This window comes from Carassius carassius, chromosome 13, assembly GCF_963082965.1.
Source record: "Carassius carassius chromosome 13, fCarCar2.1, whole genome shotgun sequence".
In the NCBI taxonomy this organism is placed as follows: domain Eukaryota; kingdom Metazoa; phylum Chordata; class Actinopteri; order Cypriniformes; family Cyprinidae; genus Carassius; species Carassius carassius.
In genome coordinates, this window is record NC_081767.1 from 3416817 (window position 1) to 3429394 (window position 12578).

The following is a 12578-nucleotide window of genomic DNA, read 5'->3' on the forward strand; positions in this document are numbered from 1 at the left end:
GTGTTTCTGATATTTCAATATGAACACATCCTGAAGTTAACTTGATTATACTTTTTTATTTTTATTTTTTATTTTTATTTTATTTTTAGAAAAATCATGTTAAAGTATAACAAAATAATATCTATCTATGCATCTGTCCATCCATCCATTCAATCATGTCTCATTTATTTATTTATTTTTACAGGGACAGTCCATAATGGAATAATTATAATAGTATTACCATGAAATATCCGAATAATAAACCCGCGATTACGATAGTAAAGCTAGGTATAAGATGTTCTTGAGATCTGGGGCGTTTTTATAAAAAATGTACATCTGAAATGCTAACTTGTGCAGCGATGAAAAAGGCTATAAATAGCAAATTTTTACAACAGTAAATGAACAAATTCCACCCGTGATCGCAAAAGGAAGTTATTACAAACACTCGATCAGGGTTTAAAGTGAGTTTTGAGTAAAAGTGTACTAATAATTTCATAAATTGTCTGATGAAGCTTGATGCTAACGTTAGCTCTAATGCTAATGAAGCATTGGTAGACTTGTGGCTTTAGCTACATTGTGTTTCTAAACTCATATCCTACATCAACATTTTTTTTAATACATTTAAAAAAATATGTTTTTAATATTTGTATTTTTGTATATTTTATTTTATTTTCTGCTTGAGCTTATATATCTCTATTATCATAACAGTCTGAGTAATTCTGATTGTTGAACAGTAAACTGTGAAGTGTCAGCTTTGTGAACAAATGTTGATTATGTTGATTATAAGAATCATGAGCAGAAACCTTTTCATTTTGGGTATGTCATTTCTGTTTCCATGACAAAAAATGGAGGGTGACTAGTAAGGGGTTAACTATAGTTGCTGGGAAGAGCTTAAAAGTGATACTTTGTATTTAACAAGTATGCATTAGATTAAATAGAACTGAAATAACTATCCAGCTATCAGTACTAACCATTGAAAAAATCATATGACTGCATATGACAATTCATATCACCTCAACTACAGCACACACTTGCTAGTACGTAAGACCTATTGATAGAACTTTTCGTCCACAAGTTCCCATTTCTTTTGTTACCCATGGGCACCACCAGAGGGCACATTGTGCATGATTGACCACGCTCATTCAGTGCGGTATGGTCAGGTCAAACACACACTTGTGCTACACAGACTCATGATGTACCTGTCACACATTATAATCACTGAAAACACGACGTTGTAGATCCTCCAGCGTGTGTGTTCATTATCACTGATGAGTGAGTGACAAAAGTCTCTTAACACACACATAATATAATTGGCCCCTGCTCGAGGCCTTGAAGTGGTCGTCATGGGGCCTGTGACACCTGCACTTTCGGGGCCATTAGTCTTTATGGAAACTCACCGTGCTGTCAAGAAACAAGAATCATATATTTGTCTCTCACTTAATCCTTTTAGATATAACTGACTGACTAACTGACAAAGTGAGAGTTTTTGTGGATATTTGATGTTTTATTTTTTATATAATTTATTGTAGTTGACAGACAAAAATGAGTGGCAGTTGAATTCACATTCATTATTCCTGTTTGTTCCTCTGTATTTGGGAAATTCTGTCTCGTCTAAGTTTCTGATCACATTTTTATACAGATTTTATGTTCTGCTTGATGTAGATCATTTCAGTCTCATAAATGTGTGTGTGTGTGTGTGTGTGTGTGTGTGTGTGTGTGTGTGTGTGTGTGTGTGTGTGTGTGTGTAAGAAAGCATATGTTTGTGTGTTAGACGAAGAATAACAAGTTCATGTTTCTATACAACAGTCAAGTTAACTTGTGAATGTTAATTAAATGAATGCAATATTATATGAGAGGAGGAGAGCGCTGACGGAAGGAGTAGGAGGACTGATTCACACACAGAGAACACATCACAGAGGACTGAGATTTAAAATGCAGTATGTCTGGAAACAAACAGGAAATGAAGATGGGAAAGAAAAATCAGTTATCAAGGATGCATTAAATTGACCAAAAGTGACAGTAAATAGATTATCTTCAAAAGTTGTAATTTAAATAAATGCTGTTCTTTTGACCTTTCTATGAATAGAATACTGAAAAACATATATGGCACTTTCCACAAAAATATAAAGCAGCACAGCCATTTTCAACACTGATAATAAGAAATGTTTCTTGAGCAGCATATTAGAATGATTTCTGAAGGATCATGTAACAATGAGGACTGGAGTAATGATGGTGAAAATTTAGAATTGCATCACAGAAATAAATGACATTTTAGTAACCAATTTAGTTTAGTTAACAGTTAAGTTAAATTGTAATAATATTTCACAGTATTACTGTTTTAATGTATTTTAATAAAATAAATGTAGCCTTGGTGAACTGAAGACTTTCTGATTTTGACCTTTTGAATGGCAATCTATATCAATATCTAATATTGACCGATTTGGATATATATATAATCAACTGATCGCCAGTATTGTAGTATGTTATTATTATTATTTATTTATTTATTTTATTTTATTGCTGTTTTATCATCAGCCAGGCAAAAATCAAAAGTTAGATCCCTTAAAAAAAAAATTCAAAAGTTTAAATTCCTAACAGAATTAATAGAAATTTGAGTCTTTAGCATAAGTTCTATTGAATACTGGTTGTAGTGCCATTTCATTGAACTGGGATCATTGAGTCCGTCGCTGGACCTCCTACTGATGTGGAAATGCCACACAGACACCCAGCTGATCCAAAGGCCACAGATGCTTCCTCATCTTTCACTCGTCCTGTCCGTCACTCTCACATCGCTCTTTCACAAATCTGCTGTCTGATCTCATGCCTTATGTGGTCAGAGTGTGTTAATGAGTTCTGCCACTGATTGGCTGTTTAGCAGAATAATAAATATTGTTGTTAATTCACCTTTAGCCTACTCAGCTGTGTACACACCTCCATGCAGGGATTTTCTATAAGGATTAGGGAGTGAGAGAGAGAAAGAGAGCAGTTGTGTGTGTGTGTGTGTTTTACAGAAGGTGCGATTACCGCATACCACCACACATCCTCACTCTGACACTGAACTGGTGTGACAGTCACCCGGTCAGCTGACAGCGCATACTCACCTCTCATTGGCTACCCCTGATAAACCTATACAGTTCTAAAAATAATCCACAATGGTCCCTCAAGCAGGGTGTGTCCAAAAGACAGAGCAATGGGGCGAGAGACTGAGACCTAGAGAGAGAGGGAGTTGAAGTTGCACAAATCATTTGTTTTGTTTTTTTGTTCTGTTTTTTATGCAAGTGCCCTATTTTGTTGTTGTCTTGGAAGTTTTTCATCACCATTGCTTTAATAGGAGAGCCTTCAGTAAAAATTGAGGACTGGTGCAATCCAGCATATGTGCTGTTATTGATCACGTGAGTCATGTTGTGAATAAGTAAATATATCCATGTTAACAGTTAAGCTGCATGAGGGAGTTTTAAGATCTGAAACTTCATTAACATAGTAATGAAACAAAAATGGGGATTCTGTGTTTTGTCCAAATTCTAAAGCACCATTGCATGTATCCTTAATGGAGAGGACAATCCAAGATTGCATTGCAGACAGCCTCAAAAATGAATCTATCAAAATGAAGATAAATACTTTTTAAGAAAGCAGTTTATTTAATAATATAAAACATTGATAAAACAAAGAACTAATCTAATTGAAAATGGAGTTTTTCACCAATATTTGTGTGCTGTGTATTTTTATAATATTTTATTTTTCACAATTTACTGTATTATATAAAAGTTTGAAGTATTTAAACTTAACTTTTATTTACCTTAAAGAATTTGAACTTACAATACACAAATGATGATGCATCAATGCTTGTGTGTGTGTGTGTGTGTGTGTGTGTGTGTGTGTGTATGTGTGTGTGTGTGTGTGTGTGTGTGTGTGTGTGTGTGTGTGTGTGTGTGTGTGTGTGTGTGTGTGTGTGTGTGCTCTTGTTTTTGTGTCATATCAGGACACAACTCTGTATAATGACATGGGTATGACACAGGTATTACAAGGAGAGGGTGACTTATGAGGACATAACCCATGTCCCCATTTTTCAAAACACTTATAAATCATACAGAATGAGTTTTTTTGAGAAAGTAAAAATGGGATGGGATATGGCTATGGGATGAACCCACTTTTCACAAAAACATACATCCATATTTTTGTAGAAACCATGATACAGGTTTTCCAGGATGTTTTGATGAATGGAAAGTTCAAAAGAACCTAATTGAATTTAAATTAAAGTCTTTTGTAACAATTTATTGCATACTTGCTGAAGAAAAGTATTAATTTCTTAAAAAGAAAGAAAAAAATAAATACCGACCCCAAACATTTGAACAAATATAGCCAATATGGATATCTGCAGACCGTGGTGACCAATATAATGCTGGTATTTACATAATGCAATTCAGTGAAATAACATCAAATAACAAGTCCAGATCGCAGAGTAGCCAAATATATATGTCTTTGTAGCTAATAATACAATAATCAACATACATTCACTTAATTATTTATTTATTTTTTTTAAAGTAGAAATATTGTCTTAAATATCAGTGATTCAGAAGCAGTCTCAGTGTTACTGTAGTGTGTATGTGTGCTGTAGTGAGGAGCTGTCCGATCAGAACCACACCACTCAAGGCAGCACATTGTTCTTATTGTCATACAATCCAAGTGCACACACACAGCGGATAATAGTAAACACACACACATATACCATGAACACACACCCAGAGCAGTAGGAGCCATTTTTGCTGTGGCACCTGTTGAGCAGTTAAGGGTTAGACTAATCAAATAGCAAATAGAATTTTTCAACCAATATGGTGGTTAGACTCTCTAACCATTAGGCCACGACGTATAGCCAAATTAGAAAATTATCAGTAGGTGGCGGGAAGCCACTGTATTAATAAGTTTGTTGTTGTCATTTATTTAATCGATTCTTTCAAAACCACATATTCACTGAGGAATGCAGTAAGAAACTGTTTTTATGAAACAGTTTGTAGAAAATCTTTGTTCAAAAACACAAGTTAATTCAGTGAGGAAACACTGTTGTATGTTGCCACTGAGACATATACCCTGGTTTTGTTTGGAACCTTTTTTTTTTTTTCAAAAGAGACAATACTCTCATTACTCAACAATTTAAGCCATTTAATATTAACTTCTTGTTTACTGAATTGTTGCCCTAACACAAGGAAGATCTGGCACAGACCAAGAATGTTTTTTTTTTCTTTCTTTCTTTCTTGTAGACACTGTGTTTGATGTGCAGAGAGCAAATCTGCAGTTCTAGAAATGAATGCACAATGAAACTCCAGGACTGACATTGCCTACCCCTGTTATATAACATTTGGGGCTTAAGGCCCTTTAGCCCACCCCTAGCGCCACTCTCTCTCTCTCTCTCTCTCTCTCTCTATATATATATATATATATATATATTAGGGCTGGTAAGCTATTTAAATTTTTAATCTAATTAATTGCATGATGTGGTGATTAATTAATCTAATTACTCGCACATCAAATTTGGAGAAATTACTCTGGAAATATAATTTAAATTCATTGTTGTGCAAAGCATCAAACAGAGATTAAAAAAGTAGGTTCAGCAAGAAATATTTTATTTGATAAAATTACATATACTCTTGTGGACAATGAGAGTAAATGATGACATAATTGTAATTTTTGAATTTTAATAATTTATTTTCTTAATTTTTTTATTATTACTATGAAATTATGAAATTATTTCTTTAATGAAATGATACTCTAAATAATAAACTAAAACTTACTGGTGGTAAATGCCTTGATTAAGTCATCGAGTCACTTATTAATTCATTTGATTTGTTCAAATAGCTGATTCATTCAGGAGTGAAGTAAGGGGCCAATCACATGTCGCATCTTAAAACGCGTGGAAAACGCTAAACGCGCTGCTTTCTCCTTTTTTCCAAAGCACTCGGGCAGATGCGTTCCTGAGGCATCTGTCGTTGATAAGCAACCATCAGCTGCGATCTACGTTACAACAAGGAAATTTCAGAAATTCACAGAAAACCCCTGGCTGTAACTCTGTTACAAGATTTATTTACGAAGAAAAGTAAAAAACACTTCAGTGTTTGGGTGCATCCCATTCTTTAAAAACCACGGGGAATTTCACCCTGAAGGAAGCTGATTGAGTTGGTTCTTGAGCGCTTCCATTATGAGCGTGCATACTGCGCGCCTACATTTGAAATAACGAACTTGAGCGTGCAATAGAGGTGATATGTGAATGGCACCTAAAGGGTTTCTTTATGAATGGTTCATTGAATCATTAGGCTTGTTCAACTTGAAGCGAATCATCGCCATCAGACTGATCAGTGTGTGACATCAAAGAACCGCAAGAGCTTTAGAGAGCAGACGACTCCTTGTGCTTTTGAATCGCTCTCGTGGTACTTTGATGTCAACCATCGATCCGTCTGTGCAGCGCCACTTCAAATCCAACGCGACTATGGCCAATGGTTCAATACGTCAAATGGTTCAACAAATTCGTTGAAAACGTGGATTAAGAAATTAAATGCCACTGTGGGTTGCTCAGGGATGAACAGTTTTGATTTGTCTTTATATTTTTATTGGCAAAATTGAGAAAATCATTTTTTTTTATGTGTCTGATCAGTGTCAGGTGGAAATGGTAGCCTATTTACACAGTGTTTACTTCGGATTAATTGGTCAGCTGGCTGTGCAGACAAACCCACGACTAGTTGATCTTGAAAGCATGTATTTTTGCACATCTCTAGCACACGTGCCGTGTGAACAGCTGCTATGTGTGTCATAGGTCAGAGCACTGTTGTGGGAGTCCCTATCAAACTCTATAATTCACATCTCTTTTGCTTTTGCTCTTGTACGTTGCACCCATGAAAGATAAAGCAGAGTGAATCTAAGATACTTACACTGGGCTAAACTAAATAGTTGCACTGGTTCCACTACAACGTTGCCCACCTTTTTGATTTTGCGCTGTCATTTCTGTTGCATATGAGAAACATTAAAGGAAAAACAGTCCAAAAGTGGAACAAAACAGGGCTACTTATTTTTACCTGCACCACATTAGAAGTGGATCAACTTGACCCAAACCTATCTTTATCATTCAACCATTATTAAACTGCATTAAGCTACTCTTTCTTAACGAATACTGTGGTTTTATAGAAACCATATCATTTAGTTATGCATGGTTTCATCTGGGTTTCCATGATGACCATTAATAGGATGATGACCAGGTAATATGGAAGGAACATTTTTAAGTTCTAACTGGAACATGATAACGTCAGAATATTTGCATTATACTTCATAAAATTAGTATTTTATTTTTCATTTTTTTTATTTATTTTTTTACAGATGTTACTGTTGTTAATTAAAGTAAATTTACATCTAAATGGCAAATCAAGCTCATTGCTTTACTGTCAAATGTGCATTTCCAGATGTGTTATATTAACTGCATTTATTTATGAAATGTAACAGTAAATTTATGATTTTTTTAAATAATCTTTTTAAAATTAACGTATAGCTAGTAATTAGGGATGTGAACGAATACTAAAGTACCTGAGTATTCTGATGTGACAGTGACGAACGGTTTCTGAAGTCTGATTTTGTTAGCGTTAAGGCCTTTCCACACTTAGCGTGATGCGAAAAAGTGAGGCGAATCGCCAATGAACAGTGCTTTCACACCGAACATGAAATGATTGTTCGCCTTCTGCTAATTCATGTCTGCACGCTGGCGCTAACCAACAATGCATTTTTCCTCATACACTGTATGTATCTCATAAATGGATTTAACATCATCCGCTGCTCAATATACAGCATTAAATTAAGATAAACAAGCTTCTACACCAGAAACGATCTATAATGCTTACAATAATAGGCCACATCGTAAAATATAATTAGAAGAACAATTACCATCAAGCTACACTTGAAAATGTATGTAATTATTTATGTATTTGCTTACCCACTTTAAACCCTTGTTGAGTGCTTGTAATAACTTCCAGTTGATTTTGATTAATAAGCAGACACATGCACTCTTTGTATGTCTTTGTAATATTTGTCATTAACATCCTTTATTGCTTTAAAAATACCATGAGCTGCATACAAAACATACAGAAAATATATTGTCACAATCATGTCTATTTGCTTTCATATTTTATGTGTGAATGTGCTCTGACCGAGTGGCAACCTCCCGCTCTCTCTTGTGAAGCCAACAAGGAAGTGACTAAAACTGTAATTCATCGATTGGCCGCTTGAGGCTGGCTGCAAAAAGTACCATTGACTCCCCATGTTAAAATGGCCAACTTTACAGAAGTAAAAAACATGTTTACAGCCAGGTGCAAAAAATGAGTTTGGTCTATATAGCTAATTTTGCAATTCATGACAACTGTGAGGGGGGTGAATTTTTTTTATAACTCATCCGTTTAAATTATATTATGCATAATTAAGGGCGTGGTCACTTGAGTGACAGGTGGATTGCCGCTGCTGTCACAACTGTTGCGCTAGGTGGGCGTGGCTTCAGATATTAAAAATGTTTGCTTATAATTTCTGAATGGTTTGCCCAAAAATCATAAAAGTGGTCTCATTAGATTTGGGGCAGCATCCCAAGTCAAATGATATTTAATTTGCTCATATAAGCCATTTTGAATTTGAGTAAAATACTGTATTTTACGAATGCATTAGCGTATTGTTATGAAACTCGACACAATGCCCTGAAAGAGCCTGAGAAGTTTCAAGCCTCATTACATTTCTGAATACTTGCCAAGTCCAACGATACCAAACATCCTAGGTTTCACCATATTGTGCAGTATTGTACAAAATGGTTGAATTGTGTGGAATCACTTGGTGGCACTATAATTAAACAAAATCTGAAATTGGCCCTAATTATAGTACAGTATTACGATATAAAATGTTCTATTTAATGAATGCATCAGTATGTTATTACGAAACTCAGTATGTGCCATCAAAAAATTTGAGAGAGCACCACCTTATTGTCAAAATTTATAATGTAATGTAAAAAAAAATGTGCATATTTTATTGAAACTGTTCTTAAGAACACCAATACCAATAATGAGGTTCATATTCGGTCAAACTAGCAGTCTGCCTTTTTAAATTTTTTTGAAAACCTACTTTTTCAAACTCCTCCTGTACAGTTGGTCTGATTTTCACCAAAATGTATTCAAATCATCTTCAGAGCATACTGACAAAAAGTGATCAAAGGTTTCTGATATTTCGGCACCAATGAAATTGTTGGCATGATGCCAAGCTGATTCTGAGGCTGGAACTCTGCAACACTTTGACATATTTACACCAAAAAATTTGTATGTGTCATTGTCACCTCACACTGTCCACACCATAATAATTTGATAACAGCGCCACCTATAAATCAAAAGTAATAAAACAATCAAATTGTATTACTACTAGTGGTAGTAAATTTAATTGCTAGTGAAAGTATTTTTCAGCCATTTCAACAATAATAATCTAAAAATGTCTTTAACCACTCATTGTTGCAGTTGGTCTTATGCTTCCAGTCATGCTTAGCTCCTCATTTTGCCTCTGTTGTGCTTGGCCCCATAATTCCTGCTTGCAGCTAAATGTTAAAGTTGTTTCTCATTAAGGTTTTGAAAACGCTGTGATGACTGTAATCACTTTAATCATGAAAATACAATTAAGTGCAAGATGTGCAGTGCCAATCTGCCATATACACTGCATTATAATGAGAACATGATTGTAATAGAATGTTGTGCAAAGAATGTTGTGCCGCAGAGTGGTTTTAGCTCAAGTGCAATGCCTGATATTATTGACTATGACTGGATTATTTGAAATGGTCATATTGCTTTTAGATGTTCCTTTTTAAAAAAATATTGATATTATTATTACTGCAGCAGTGTTTTTATTTAGTTTTTCTCTTCATTTTTTATTTTATTTTTATTTTTTCAACAGTAGGCATACACATAATATTATAACAAGAACACAGTAAGCGTAGTTTGTTGTGACAATTTGTTGTTTCAGTGCACTGCTATGGGAAGAGTGCATCCACAGTAGGAGTTACACTTTCTGGATATATCACGTAACTTAGCTGAAGTTCACTCGCATTTGCATCGTGTTGTGCAAACCAGTATGCTGGCCAGTCAAGTGCTCCAAAATGTCTTGGTAAATGGGTGCATTGACTTTGGTTTTAAAAAAAAGGGCTATGAGCTTCTTCACCCTTCCTCCAGACTCTAGGACCTTGGTTAACAAATGAAATACAAAACTTGCTCTTATCTGAAAAAAGGACTTTGGACCACTGGGCAGCAGTCCAGTTCTTCTTCTCCTTAGGCCAGCTAAGACGCCTCTGACGTTGTCTGTGGTTCAGCAAATTCCTTGATAGTCTGTGTGTGCTGGCTCTTGATGCCTTTAGCCCAGCCTCAGTCCATTCCTTGTGAAGTTCACTCAAATTTTTGAATCGATGTTGCTTGACAATCCTCATAAGGCTAAGGTTCTCTTGGTTAACCAACTTTAACATCTTTTTCTTCCACACTTTTTCATTCCACTCAACTTTCTGTTAACATGCTTGGATACAGCACTCTGTGAACAGCCAGCTTCTTTGGCAATGAATGTTTGTGGCTTACCCTCCTTGTAGATCCCTCCCTCAGATCTGCAGTATTCCCCATGATTGTGTAGCCGAGTGAACCAATCTGAAAGAACATTTTGAAGGCTCAGGAAACCTTTGCAGGTGTTTTGAGTTGATAAGCTGATTGAATATATTCTAATTTGTTGAGATAGTGAATTGGTGGGTTTTTGTTAAATGTGAGCCAATATCATCACAATTAAAAGAACCAAAGACTTCTGCTTCAAACTACTTCATTCTGTGTGCACTGAATTTATTTAATACATGAGTTTCACAATTTGAGTTGAATTACTGAAATAAATAAACTTTTTCATGACATTCTAATTTATTTCGATGCACCTGTATATAGTAGAAGGTGCATGGTGTACACAAACATAAAACACCATCATGATAATGAACATGACACTAAAATAATGCAAAAAAACTATAATTAACAACATAAAATGTAACATAAAACCTTAATGTGTGAAACGCATAAGAAAAACACAAAAAAAACATTTATTCAGTGAAAAACCATCAAATGTGAGTTGTGACTGAGAATTCTGTGAATGTCAACTTTTAGTTTTACTGTAAGTTTTAAGATTTTTTTTTTACTTTCAAAAACTATACATTAAATAGTATTTTACTGTAAAATAGCACAAAATGTCCAATATATCTTTTAGCTTTTCACCGTATAATGGAACAATTTACAGGTTTTTACTGTAGTATTTTTTACAATATATTACTGTAAAAATTGCAATCTTTTTTTTTTTTTTTTTTTTTTTTTACAGCTTGCTTTTAAAACATAACCTGTGTGTATTAGCAGATTAATATCTCCACCCACTGATGGAGACTTAATTGTGGCTGACAGGTCACATAATCTCCCACACCGAGACCAGAACGACACAAACCCTCCTCATCTGACCTCACCAGAGGGGACAGTCACAGCTAACCAAACAATCTGAGAAAAGCAGAGCGAGGGAGGGAGAGGAAAGCCTGCCATGAGCATGCTCAGTGTCACTGTCAGCTTGAAGACTGCAGCTTTTAACTGCAGCGGGGAATGACAGAGAGAGCGAGAGAGAGAGCGAACACGAGTGAGATTAGACAAAAACGGACCGCATCTTTATCATAGCGTGCGAGACTCTCTTCCATCACAGTGTGTTTGGTCAATCTGACCAGTCCAGTTGCATTGTATGGGACCATCTGGTTGGTCAGACATCCCGTTAGTGTTAGAGTTTGTTCAGGGGAGTACGTAGACCATCATCTCTCTGAATGGGACGGCACAGCGGGACGCTTTCTCTCCTCAGTGGCTGCTCATCACCAACATGCAGCCTCTCCAACAGCAGCCGCCTGACGCCGTACCAAACACCCTCTCAGCATCGCACCAATGAGAGGCTTCAAACTCGCATGGTAAAAACATGTTCAGTGCTTCTTGAAAACCAGATTGAGTGTTTCTAACACGGGGGATGATTTGTGCCTCAGTGCATCTGGGCCTGATATTTTGTAAAGTCTTCTTGTGTCTCTCTGTGTTGGCCATCACATGTCGCGGCATGTGGCCAACTGCAGTTATATTCTTCCGTTCCACTCCCTTTCCGTTTTTTCCCCATCTGTAGTTCTTTTATGCACCTGTGCCCCTAAACTCCCTCTTTGCGTCTGTCTTATTCTTTCTCCTCCTCTCCCGTCCCGTACATGTGTTTGTGAATGCGACTCAGTCATGTGGTGGATATTTTTAGCAGCAAATCACAGCGTGCAGCGCTGAAGAGAAACCAGCAGCAACCTGCAGCCTGCTTCCTCTCGCATTGCTGCCTGAGCTTTTCCCAGTTTTTCCCTCTTCAGCTCATTGAATTAAGTATTAAAAATTAGATATTCTCAGTTTTTTCTACACAACAGTGATATTAAATGTAGAACAAATTGAGGCTAAAATTTCATTTTCATCCTGAGAGAAACAACCAATTATTCCATCTCTTCAAGGTTCTCATGCTGTGCTCATAAATTTGCAATTTCATTT

General features: G+C 35.9%; 1 protein-coding gene across 8 annotated transcripts in view; it reads left to right on the forward strand.

Moving 5' to 3' along the window:
• LOC132155838 (protein Aster-B-like) overlaps positions 1-12578 on the forward strand; it is a 94340-nt gene that overhangs the window by 25115 nt on the left and 56647 nt on the right. Inside the window, exon 1 of one of the 8 annotated variants that reach the window (XM_059564568.1) lies at positions 11735-11980. The exons of the other annotated variants lie outside the window; for them this stretch is intronic. Coding sequence (XP_059420551.1) covers positions 11958-11980 — 23 coding nt within the window. The 5' untranslated portion in view covers positions 11735-11957. Of the gene's footprint in view, positions 1-11734; positions 11981-12578 lie in introns of those variants that run through there. 8 annotated transcript variants of the gene reach the window in all.